The 13,686-nt window shown below is 31.6% G+C and overlaps 1 protein-coding gene across 2 annotated transcripts in view; it reads right to left on the reverse strand.

Annotated features, from left to right (window-relative positions):
- ADAM9 (ADAM metallopeptidase domain 9) overlaps positions 1–13,686 on the reverse strand; it is a 104,980-nt gene that overhangs the window by 11,570 nt on the left and 79,724 nt on the right. Inside the window, exons 17-20 of one of the 2 annotated variants that reach the window (XM_006916285.3) lie at positions 9,403–9,483; positions 9,052–9,157; positions 3,371–3,512; positions 1,722–1,809 (exon numbers count right to left, since the gene is read on the reverse strand). In XM_006916285.3, coding sequence (XP_006916347.1) covers positions 1,722–1,809; positions 3,371–3,512; positions 9,052–9,157; positions 9,403–9,483 — 417 coding nt within the window. The remainder of the gene's footprint in view (positions 1–1,721; positions 1,810–3,370; positions 3,513–9,051; positions 9,158–9,402; positions 9,484–13,686) is intronic. The other variant, XM_025049871.1, reaches the window with a different exon arrangement.

Below are 13,686 nucleotides of genomic sequence, written 5' to 3' on the forward strand. Positions count from 1 at the left end.
CGACTGGCTAAAGAAGCAGTGGTACATATATACAATAGAATATTACACAGCCATAAGAAGAGATGAAATACTGCCATTTGCGACATGGATGGACCTCGAGATAATCATGCCAAGCGAAATCAGCTAGACAGAAAAAGTTGAAAATCACATGATATCATTTATATGTAGGATATAAACCTAAAAGTAACAAATGAGCAAGACAAACAGAGACTCATGGACATGGACTATATAGGCTAGTAGTTACTAGTGGGGTAGGGGAGGAGGGGCGGCAGGTAGACATGGTAAAGGGTGTCAAATATAGGGTTTAGGCAGAGGGTAAAGTGGGTAAAGGGCATTAAATATATTGTAGCTGAAGGAAACTGGACTTTGGGTTTTAAACGCACAATAGAATACACAATAGAATATACAAATGTCAAATGATAATGTACACCTGAAAATTATATAATTGTATTAACCAGTGTTACCTCAATAAACAGTTTAAAATTTTAAAAAATAAAATAAGTAAATAAATAGCCACAAAAAAAAAAAAATAGATAAAGGACTGGAACAAAAATTTCTCCAGGGAAGATATATATACGGCCAATAGGCACATGAAAAGATACTCAATATCACTAATCATTATGAAAATGCAAATAAAAGAACAGCAAGGTACCACTTAACATCCACTGGGATGGCTATAGTAAAATTTAAAAACAAAATAAAATAGAAAACACCAAATATTGGCAAAGAGGTAAAGAAGTTAGTATGCTCCTGGTAGAAATGTAAAATTTTGCAGCCACTGTAGAAAAATATTTGTTGGTTCCATTTTGTTGATGGTTTCCTTTGCTCTGAAAAAAACATTTTAGTTTAATGTAGTCCTATTTGTTAGTTTTTTTTCTTTTGTTTTCCTCACCCAAAGCCACGTATCAAAAAAATATTATTAAGAGCTATGTCAGAGAGCTTACTGCCTGTTTTCTTTTTGCAGTTTTATGGTTTCTGATCTTACACTTAATTCTGTAATCCATTTTGAGTTTATTTTTGTATATGGTGTAAGAAGACTGTCTACTGCAATTTTTTTTGCATGTTATAAGACCCCATATAAATTTTAGGATTATTTGCTCAAGTTCTGCGAAAATGCTATTGGTATTTTGATAGGGGATCTACTAACTCTATAGATTGCTTTGGGTAGTATGGACATTTTAACAATGTTAATTCTCATCCATGAGCATGGTATATGCTTCCATTTATTATTATACAAAGTTTAAAAATAAAATAATATTACATGTTTCTTAAGGATATATACAGATAAAAAAACTATGTTATTATCTAATGCTTCCCAATACATGCAGAGGAATAGTGATTACTGGTCCCATTGCTGAAACAATTAAGCCTATTCCAGGAGCTCAGTACCAGGTCTTTAGTAAAATGCCATAGGGAATCCAGACATTGAAAACAGGAAGATAGCAGACACAGAGAAACAGTGATAGCATAAGTCCCATGTCATTTCCTAATCTTGTCCTCTAGGCAAGGCATTCTCAACATCTAGATATCTTCCTTCTCCTCTGACCCAGGATCCTACCGGTATTTCTTTAACTAACCCAAGGACCACCTATAGACCAAACTCCTAAATTATTAACAAGTTATCTATGTTTGTTTCTATATCTATGTGATTATTTTTTTAATCTTTAAAAATGTGACACCTTAATAATAGTAAAGAAAAAGAATTTTTCATTTAAACTTACAACTTCTCTGGAAGGAGTCAGTGGAGAAACATGTTCAGGAATATTCACAGGGTGTCTAGAGACTTTTCCTTGATTTTTGCCATCTGATCTGAAATACAGAATTACTTTTGAGCTAAATTGAGCTAAATTTGAGCTAAATTAAGATTAAACATTTCTATATAACATATTACACATACATTTTATTTTACAAAAACAGAATAATGATATTGGTGTGGTGGTGATGATGATTATGATGACAGCTAAATTTTCACAGCATTTTTTTACAGCTTTCACACACTTTTAATCCTTATAGTACTAGAAAGTTTTATTAACCTCATTTCACAATTCAATAAACTGGAATTCTAAGAAATGATGAAATCTGGTCAATTAGACCAGCGTTCCAAACTCTTCTTCTCAAGTCACCTAAAATCAAAGAAGAGCAAAAGCATATTCTTAAGTTGCATATACAAAGTAGTCACTTTGAAGTAGTCACTCTAATTATTAAGAAGTCCAGGAGGAGCAAATAAGCTGGCTGGAAAGATATCAGCTAAGTTTTAGACATACTGAGGTGCACCAAGTCAGCTAGGTAGAAATGACTGGAGATAGCTCTAATTACGGAACTAAAATTTAGGAGATGCAGATTGGGTAATTACATGGTTTGGCCAGTCTGAAGTATTTAAGAAAGTAAGAGAAAGAAAGGATAGGCAGATAAATCTGTTTTAGAATATGTTAACAAGTAAAGCTAACATTAGCATACTCTAGAAAAATATTATGTAGTAAGTGAGAAAAGTAGGTCAATGAAGTAAAGGTGGGCAATCAAGGGGAGATATGTATATTTTGAAATCATTATCATAATAAAAACTAGTTATCAAATAATTAAACTGTGCCAGCAATGTGCTGTGGGTTTTATTTGTTAATATTTCCTCATTTAATCCTCACATCAACTTTAAGAGATAGGCAATATTATTATTCCCATTTCAGAAGAAATAAACCAAGGCTCAGAGAGTTTTATTTATTATTGCAGTTCATAATTCTAGCAAATGAGAAACTGGAACTCAGATCTGATTAATGTCTATGCTAATCTGTGTTATATTTTAATGCTGACATATTAGAAGAGATAGTTGAGCGACAGATAATTGTACAAGAGCCCAACACATGGACTAGAAATGTCAGGTGTCTGAATTATGACAACCCTTTCTTCAATCAAAACTTATGTCTTAAAAGCTTATAATTCACAAAATCTGTTTTTAAAACTGAGATTCGAAAAGCTCTTCCTCTATGAGAACTGACCCTTGAAATGGACACAGAAGAAAAATTTTCAACATTTACATTTTTAATCTTTATCCAAATATTTTAATCTCTAATTAAGAAGCCCAAATCTGAAATTGTAGCCCAGAATCCTACTTATTCCACTGTCAGAAATCAATGTCAAGCAAAATGAACCCAAAGGGCCATTTTTAGTAGTACACAAGTTAGTCACCATAACACTTTCCCCTTTACCATTTTAAGAGGTGACTGAGTCACCACTATCATTTTGCCCCTGCTAATCATGTCAAAACAACAGAGAGATAACTTAGTACTCTACTTTTAAACCAGTCTCTATAATACGACTATCATCATTAATAATTTTTAATTATTTCATATGAATTTAAAAGAAAAAATCTAAGTACTCATAGGTTTGTGATCTCTTCTTTCTGAAGCAGCTTTTTCGCAGCTGATTTCTCTTGATGAAGACAAAAGCAGCAAATACAATAAGGGGAATAATTAAGAAGAAGAATACCAGAAGTCCATCCCTCAATGCAGTATTCTTTTCTAGAGAGGAGAATTTTATATTAATGATAATTAAATTAGAAGTTAACTCACATTAATTATAACACAGTTGATGATTATAAGTATTTTATAATAATTTTCACGTTCGAATGTCAAAATGATATAAATTGAATATACTGAAAAATCTTGCTCATACTTCACCCCCGCCCACTTCATTTCTGCCTTCCCCAAAATAACCACTTTTATTAATTTCTTATATTATCTTACAGTATTTCTTCATGCAAATGTAAGCAAGAACATATGTTTAGTGTCAACCCTTTCTTACAAAGAAGGTAGCATACCATATACACTATTCAGCACATCATTTTTTTCACTTATCTATATATCTACCCAAACCATATATAGATAACTGTCTCATTTTCTCAACAACTGTACAAAACTACATTGCAAGGATGTTCTACAGTTTACTGAACCAGTATCTAACTGATACTTTCATTTTTCTATCTTTTGTTATTTAAAAATGCTATAATGAAATAATGAATAACCTTATGATGTCATAATCATAATAAATAATAACAATGGGTACAGGTATAGCTAGATAATAATTTCTCAAGAGTAGAAATCCAATATCAGAGGGTAAATACATTCAATCATTTTTTCAAGGCACTGTCAAATTGTCCAAAAGATGGTGGTTACAACTTAACATGCCAGCCAGCAATATACAAGAATTCCTCACAGCCTCATCCACAGAGTAAAACTTGTACATTTTAGCCATCCTGGTAGGTAAAACTTATGTTACAGAATTTTTAATTTACATTTTTTTTTATACTGTAAGTTGAGCAACCTTTTATATTTAAAGAAACATTTTCTGCTGAGTCCTTTGATGATTTTTCTAGAAACTATTGGTTTTTTCCTTCTCAATTTCTAAAAGCTCCTTATGTATTAGGGATATTAGCTTTGTCTGTGTATTATTTGGAAATAATCTCTCCATTTTTGTCATTTGTCTTACAGTAACAGCTTTTCTCCATGCATAAGTTTATTATTCTTAGGTTTACTATTCTTAGTTGAATTTATCAATCTTATTTTTTATGGCTTCTAGATTTTAAGTCTCATAAGTTTTAAAAATTCACTAATTAACATTAATTTTATCTGTTCTATGGTCTACAATAAATATGAACAGGAGTGGTAAACTATAAACATTTTCATCATAATTTTAAGTTTGTAAAAGTGCCAAAACTTTCTGTTAAAAGTTGTACAACACTACTTGAAACAACATTCAGCCCAATTAAAAATATTAAAAATTAAAGCAACCTTGATATATTATTGTATACCTACTAACAAGTAGACAAAATTTTTATTAAAGCAGCCAACACTAGCAAGGTTATGTTGAAATTGGTACCTTCATGCTGTCAATAGCATTACACAATTTATTTGGAATTTTTATCAAGAACCATTAAAAGGATTATACCCTTGAACCTAGTAATTTCACTTCTGGCAATTTATCCTCCACTCAAAAAAATGCATAAATATTAAGATGTACATTGCAATGTTAGAATCAACCTGTCAAAGAATTAGGAAACAGCTAAGTTATGAAACATTTACTCAATGGAATGATAAACAGCCATTAAAATCCATAGTTCTAACCAAAATGGAGTAACAGAGGCCAGATTTATCCTATTAGCTATAACAACCAGAAAACCAGGCAAAATATATGAAGCAACAGTTTTCAAGACACTGGACATCAGGCAATGAAAAACAGTGAACCCTGAGACAGAAAACAAGGTGAGCTTTACATTTGTCCTAGTTTGCTGCCTAGTGAAAGTAAAGAGTGAAAAAAATCCAAGCAAAGCTCAGTGATTTCTTTGAGTTGAGAAGATGGAGCTGGCTGTCCAAGGAAGCTGAGGCAGCTAGGGATCATTTGGCAAAGAACCAGAAAGGAGAGAGCTGCACAGCCAGAACTTGAAAACTCTGCAGAGGGTTCCTCTCAAATATTCAGCTGAGTACTGATCAATGCATGCATGTAAGGAAACCACCTGAAGCCAAAGAAAGAATCACCTGAAAGGATTAGCAGAAAAAAAAACCCACAACTCACACAGGACTAGGAAGAGTACCTGTTCCTACCATTTCCAGTGGGAAACTCCACAATTAATATGGCATTAAGTAGAAAAAAACAGAAGGGGTTTTTTGCCTCAGTCATGGGGCAGTGTTAGCCCTAGGCTAAATGTTGCTCAGGTCCTCCCAAATAGAGCTTAAAAGCAAGACCCAAAAGGATCAAAGTATGTACAAGTAACACAAATACACTAGAACAAAGTTCATCAACATAAATCCAAAACTTATCTACTATACAAGAAGGCAAAATTCACAATTTGTGGCATCCAGTAAAAAATTACAAGGCAATGCAAAGAAGCAGGACAGTATAATCCAAAATGAGGAGAAAAATCAATCAAACTGACTTAGAAGAAACAGATGATAGAATTAATAGACAAGGATATCAGAAGTTATTATGGCTGTATTCTACATGTTCAAGAAGCTACAGCAAAGACTGAACATGCTATGTAGAGACATAAAAGATATAAGAAAAGAAACTAATAGAACTCACAGAAATAAAAAATATACCGGGAGGAATTAATAGCAGTTCAGATACCTCAGAAAAACAGTACACTTGAAGAACAATAGAAACTATGTAAAATTGAACACACACACACACACACACACACACACACACACACACACATCAACGCAAATCAATGAGATGTGAAAGAACTCCAAATTATCAAATATACATGTAATTGGAATCCTGAAGAAGAAAAAGACAAAAGATTTTTGAAGAAATAATTGCCAAAAGTTTTCCAAATTTGAATTAAACTATAAAAACACAAACTGAAAAAGTTCAACAAATCTCAAGCATGCTAAGGCACATGTAATCAAATGCTAAAAATCAGAGATGAAGAGAAATCTTACAAACAACCAGAGGTATAAAAACACATTACAAATGGAAGACCAAAAAAAAAAGATGATTGCAGATTTCTCAGGAAAAACAATGAAAGTCAAATGACAATATAGAAAACTCTTTGAAAAAGTAAAAGGGGGGAAAAAATCTTCACCCTAGATTTCTTTACCCAGTTATTATTTAAGGCAAAATAAAGGATTTTTCACATAGCCAAAAGCTAAAGGTATTTGTCACTGGTAGACCCGCATTATAAGGAATGTTAAAAGCAGCAGAAATTGAATGATACCAGATGGAAATCTGACTTTATACAAAAATAAATTAAGAGCACCAGAACTGCTAACTATGTGGGTAAATATAAGACTTCTTTATTATTTAAATCTCTTTAAAAGATAATCAACTGTTTAAAGGAAAAATAATAATGAATTGTAGAGTTCATAACACACGTAGAAGTACGTCAACAATAGCAAAAAGAAAGAGAAAGAAGCATACTGAAGTGGTATAATATCACATAAAGGGAAACTGTGATAGAAAAATATCAATATGGTGGATTTAAACCCAAATATACCAATAATCAAATTCAGTACAGTCAAAACAACTCAATTAAAAGGCAGAGATTAGCAGACTATGTAAAAAAGCAAGACCCAACTATACGCTGCCCACAAGAAACCTGCTTTACATATAAAGACACAAAGAGATTAAAAGTAGAAGTATGAAAAAGGATTTCTCTTGCTGACTAAGCAAAAGAAATCTGAAGTAACTATTTTAATATCTAATTGCAGAGCAGAGAATATTACCAGGTATAAAGAGAGCTATTTCATAATGATACAGGGCTCGATTTATCAAGAGGACAGAAGAATCCTAAATGGTTTTGTATCTAATAACAGAGTTTCACAATGCATAAAGCAAAAATTAACAGAAGTACAAGGAAAAATAGGCAAATTAGCAGTTATAGCAAGGAATGTCAATATTTCTCTCAATAATAGAACAAGTATACAGAAATTAGTAAGGATATAAAAGACTTAAACATCTGTCAACTAATATGAACTAATTATTGATAAAACACTCCACCCAACTGTAGCAGAATACAAATTATTTTCAAGTGTATAGATAACTTATTACTAAGCTAAACCATCTTCTGAGCCATAAAACAAGCTTCAAAAAATATAAAAGGACTCAAGTCATACAAAGTATGTTCTCTGTGAATACAGTAGAATAAATGATATCAATAACACTAAAATATCTGGAAAATCCCCCAGATACTATAAAATAAAGTAACACACTTCTAAATAATTCATAAGTTGAAGAAATAAGAGGTATATTAGAAGTAACTTTGAGCTGAATGGAAATGAAAGCACAACATATTAAAATTTGTGGGGTGCAAAAAAAAGTAGTTCTTAAAGGAAAATCGATAGCACTTCAGTCCTTATATTAAAAAAGAAAAAAATGTCTCAAATCAATGACCTGATCTTCTATCTTAAGAAACTAGAAAAAGAAGAACATATTAAATCCAAAGTAAGCAGACCAGGAAAAAATATTTATAAAGTATATATTTCATAAAGGACTTGTATCCAGAATAAAGAACTCTCAAAACTCAGGAAAGCAAACATCCTAACTAAAAACTGGGCAAACAATTTGAATAGACACATCACTAAAGAAGATATGTAGATGGCAAATAAGCACACAAAAAGATGCTCAACATCATTTTACTTAGAGATATACAAATTAAAATCACGATGAAATACCACTACACACCTACTAGAATGGCTAAAATTTAAAAAAGATTGATCATACCAAGTGTTGCACTATATGTGGAAAACTTATTTTTTTAATGTTTTAAAATATATTTTATATATTAATTCAAAAGCTGTTACAAATTGTACAAATTGTATCTATTTATCTTACGTCACTGAATATGGAGAAATTGGAACCCTAATATACAGATGGAGAAAATGTAAAATGCTAAAGCCACTTTGGGAAACAGATTGGTAGTTTCTTAAAATACTAAAAATAAACCTACGCTATAAGCCAGACATTCCGCCCAGTATTTACCCAAGAGAAAGAAAGCATAGCTTCTCAGTAGGAAGATACTGGTGAACAAGGAGCTCATTTATAGACTATCAAGGAATAAAAATAAGTAGTAAACGAGTAATTACTCCAATATATGATAGTTCTTATAGTAATAGGAGAATAGAAAGGGCATATTAATTCAGATTTAGATAGTCATGGAAAACTTTTTAGAGGAAATAAGGTATAAACTGAAATCTGAGCAGCAATTAGCCAAGTTCCAACAATGTGAATATAATACGGTATGAAAACTCAGAGGTAAAAGAGAGTAGCCTATTAAAGGAAATAAAAACAGTTACAATGTCTTAAGCATAGTGAAATAAGGTTGGAAAAGTTAAGCTAGGGGCAAATAATCCAGGGCATTTAAGCCATGTTAAAGATTTCTGGACTTCATTCTAATAGCAATTAATAGTAACAAAAAAAATAGAAACACTTGTGAAAAATTTAGGTGGCTGAACCAATATAGTTTAATGTATAACTGTGAGAAGTGTGGGAAAGGTATAAGGATGCCCAATTTCTGACACAGGCAACTGGGAGATCACACTAATTTTTTTCTATATTACTTGCCATTGTAGGTAGGTCCACTGTCCACACTTCCTCCATATCCTTTAGTCTCACAATTTGGGGGAGCCCAGCCATTTTCGCAGTGACAATTCTTATTGCTATTACACACCTTCGAAATAATCAAAATACCACTTTTGTTAATTGTGAATGTTGCTCTAAATCATGAACTGGAAACCAAGAGAAAAAAATTCATGCAAATCCATAGACACTCTTAAGAATAAAAAATTTATCAGTATCTAAATTCCCCAATGTTTAAAAATTTTAAAATCTTGAGAAGTCTCACATAACCCTCACTAGGAATCCTCATTATTCGGCACTACTTCCATGAACAATCCAAAAGAAGATATTACCTACCCCATGTCCATAACACTTTTTCTGAATATCACAGTCATAATTCAGAATAGAAGCATTTACACATTGGAAGTTTCTACAGATCTGAAAAAAAAAAAAAATGAAGTAATGAGTAAAAAAAAATTGGACACATTAGTAAACTAGCCAGAAAAAAAGACCTGGGCATAGATTATTTCATTTAGTAAACTCTTTAAAACTTTTAAGGAATAATTAATTCCCATATTATATATTTGCAAATGTAGAAAAATAAGTGAAATTAATTGACATTGAACTAATTTATCAAAAAGGACAAAGATGACAGAAAGGTCAAAAACAATGTTCAACTATAATCTATCCTTCCATATAAATATAGATGGGAAAATATTCACAAACGGATTTTTTTCAAATCAGAAGTAGCCAGATGGAAATGATCCTACTACTATATAAGAAAGGCTCAACGAGAGGAAATCCATTACTATAATACCTCACATAAATTATCATTATTAAAACAGATATCAAAATAGCATTTGATAAAATTTGAAACTCATTTTAATTTTTAAAATTCTTTCAAAAATAAAAGAAGAATATTTTGTCAATAAGACAAAACCTATCTTTCAGTATCCTAATTAATTATGAAACAATACAGGCATTTCTATTAAAAGCACTATTGAAAATAAATCATTATTATCTTATATAGTTCTAGAAATTTTAGTTCATGCAATAAGATATAAAACAGAAATTAGTCCTAAATATTGCAAAAGTTATAAAAAGTGTCATAACCAGAGAAAAATATGAAACTAAAGACCTAAAGGAAATCAGCTAAAAACTTACTAGAAACTTTTCAGTTTTCTGGAAAATTGACAATTTTATTTTTTTAAAAACTGCTCTTTTGTGACGTTAGAAAAAAAAAGACTAACCTTTTTTAAAGATTAGAGTGCTATTTTAAACCAGCTACACAAAATCAGAATGTTTAAATGCTCCAATAATATAAAGAGCAATCAGAGAACAATGAAATATCGATAGATTTACTGTTCTAAAAAGTACATAGTTTCAAAAGAATTACAGTCAGAGGAACTCTACATTATGTTTCCTCTAATAATTTTAATTAGTTTTTAAATTAAAAAGATATTCATATGATAAAATTTTTTTAAAGTACAGAAGATTCCAAGTAATAAGTCACTCCTCATCTGTCTTCTACCCACTCATTTCTCCTAGGTAAAAATTTCAAAATACTTTTTTTATACATTCATAAAGTTTTTTGAGAAAATAGTTACCAGTAGCTGCCCTATTCAGCTAAAAGAAGACGTTTCTCTTAATAACGGATTTATAGTGAACACTTCAAACATTAAATAAGATCACAGAAATAAGATAAAATGTGTTACTTTCCGATCGATTTACTTTAGGGAGCAGAAAAATTCCAAATTCTCAGTGGAAAAGTGTTTTGACTGGCAGTGTTTTACTCTGTGGGATGGGTAGAACCAAACTGGAAAAAACACTGATAAGCTGCTTGGAGTGGTAAAGTAAGATCTTCTCTAACATCACCCACCAAGGAGGGCAGATGAAGATAACTACAGAATTTCTCATTTACTGATTTCAGGATATAAGTTTGAAACCAAAGATGAACTACTTGGGACAATAAGAAAAGAAACTGAAGAATTCTCCTTTTACACTTTTTTCTCACTTGATGTTTAGCTTCCCCCCTAAATAAATGTTGAGTAAATATATAAAGAATATAGGTCTGAAGTAGTACTAAATTGTCAGCATGCTCAAAGTGCCAGAGTCCAGCCTTTAGTAGAGGCCATAAAGGAAAGAATCCAACTGATCCTATTTTACACCTGTACAAAATGTTTGCTGTTTGATTCCATCAGTGTATCAGTATAAGTACACATACTAAGCATTTGCCATCTTTCTTGTGTGTAAATGTTGTTGGCATAGTAAGAAAACATAATAAAATGCAAAGTTAAAAGGACTTATATCTATATATGTTAGTACTAACCTGGAGTCAATATTTTTCCAACAAAAAGAAAGTTTATGAGGGTTTGAAAGTAATTGTGATACATCTCACATGGGAAAATCAGTAGAAACTATTTTTATTCTTAACGCTGGTGGAGGAAATATAAAAATGTGTTTTTCTTGCTATAAAAAAAAAATAGTATAATAGAAGGAAAAAGATATATAACTGCCAAACTGAACTCACACATACACACATGCACACATACACGCACATACCACAAACATACAATTTGTGCAATCCAGCAAGAGAAGAAAATAAAGTAGGAAATATTTTAAAACATCTAAAAACAGCTAACTAAGATCACAGAAACAGAACTAAATGTCAATAAATTAAGCTGTGCCAATAAAAGCAAAAGCCCAACCAAATGATAAAAATACAAAATGAAAACATATTTATATTATATTCGTATACAAAAAGCTTTCCTAAGCATGACATGAAAACAAAACAGACAAAACTGAAGATACTTTAATGATTCTTTATGGCAAAGACAAATGACAAACTAAAAAACATTTATGACATAACTGAGTTAATATTCTTTAAATACAACGAGCTCTCAAAATCAATAATAAAGTGACAATCCAACAAAAAGTGGTAAGATATGAATATGGACTTAACAGAAAAAATACACAGTGCTAATAGAGATATAAAAAGATGTACAAGAAGAGAAATGCAATAATAATAATAATAATAATGAGGCTTTGTGATACTTAATCAGGATGTCAAAAATTAAAGAGATTGATAATATATAACAGCGAGAGTGTGGGAGAAAATAAGACACCCTCATATACAATTAGTGGAATGTAAATTGTTACCACCTCATTGAAAAGTAAATTGGCAGTGTCTAACAGATTTTAAATGTATATATCCCTTCATTTAAAAAAATCTACTAGAAATCTAACCCAGAGAAGTACTCAACAAAAATAGGTGAGATTAAATGTAGATAAGTGTTCGGTGCTACTAAAAAGATAAACTGCAGATAACATAAGAATGTAAAAGATCTGAATATACAATTATCAAACACTGTACATTTTAAGTGAGAATACACTATCTTCAAATGCACTCAGAACATTTATCAAAAAATAAACAAAGTCAACTCATTAAACATGGATGTTTCATTCCTAGAAATGACCAAAGATACTAAACCTAGCACCAAACCTGAAGCATGCCTAATTTCCAAAGCAAAGAGTCATGTTCATAGTCAGATAGTCAATAAATATCTTACATCACATTTCAGGAAAACAAAAAGGCATATTTTGTTGGTTATTTTCAAACCAGGCAATCAGCACTGTTTTTGTGTGATAGCAAGAGTTTCAGAGAAAAATCTCATAATTTTGGCAATACATAAATTTTGAAGTAAACATGCATTCCAGTATCACCACTGTCATGAATTCTTCCCATTGTAGATTACTCAGCCTGTGAATGTCAACAAGTCTCTGAATGTCAATGCTATACTTGTCTCAGTCAAGCTGACAGAATACTTCAAAATCATTTCTAAAGAACAGACCAGCTGACTTATATTTTTTTCATTTCATCTTTTAAAACAAAATAATACATGCACATGGTTAAAAATAAAATAGTGCTAAAAGAGCTTATGATGAAATAACTCTATGACCCATGTCTATCTAGTCAGCAAGTTTGGCAGTCTACAGGCAACCACTCTTGTGGTAATTACCTTCCTGTTTTAAATTGTATCCTATTTCTCGACTTATCTATTTTAGACATCATCAATTAACATTATTTATGATAGAGAAGAATTCTGCTTTCTAACACAAATCCAAATGTCCCTCCTTCACCTTCTCAAACTAAATATTGCTTAATATTTATACCATAATATTGGGATATTAACCACTCATGCCACTACTATCTGAGCAAATTCAGAACCAGGTGACAAAAGATGGGGAGGCTGACAATTGGAGATAAATTATCTATATTATCAATAAAACAGTTAACATGACTTAAGTAAACAACGAAATGAGCTTCCTAATACTGCACCCCAAAATCAAACTTACCTGCCTAGTCACAGGCTGCTCTGGACAACCACAGGCCTCCCCCCACAGAAGCAGAGCCTGCCCTGCTAAATTTATTGCATGGTTGAGAGAGGAGACCAGAATACACCCTCTCAGCAGGCAGGTAGATCTGAAAAGAGAAGACAGAAGGGACTGAGCCACCCATGCCCAGTGTCTTCTCCCAAACTTATCAGCTGCATCAGTCACTTTGTGTCCCTTGGAGAAAGTGAAGGAGGAACACACTGAGGCTGGGAGTGTTATTTATTTTTTTCCAGCTTTACTGAGATA

This window comes from Pteropus alecto, unplaced genomic scaffold (assembly GCF_000325575.1).
Source record: "Pteropus alecto unplaced genomic scaffold, ASM32557v1 scaffold24, whole genome shotgun sequence".
In the NCBI taxonomy this organism is placed as follows: domain Eukaryota; kingdom Metazoa; phylum Chordata; class Mammalia; order Chiroptera; family Pteropodidae; genus Pteropus; species Pteropus alecto.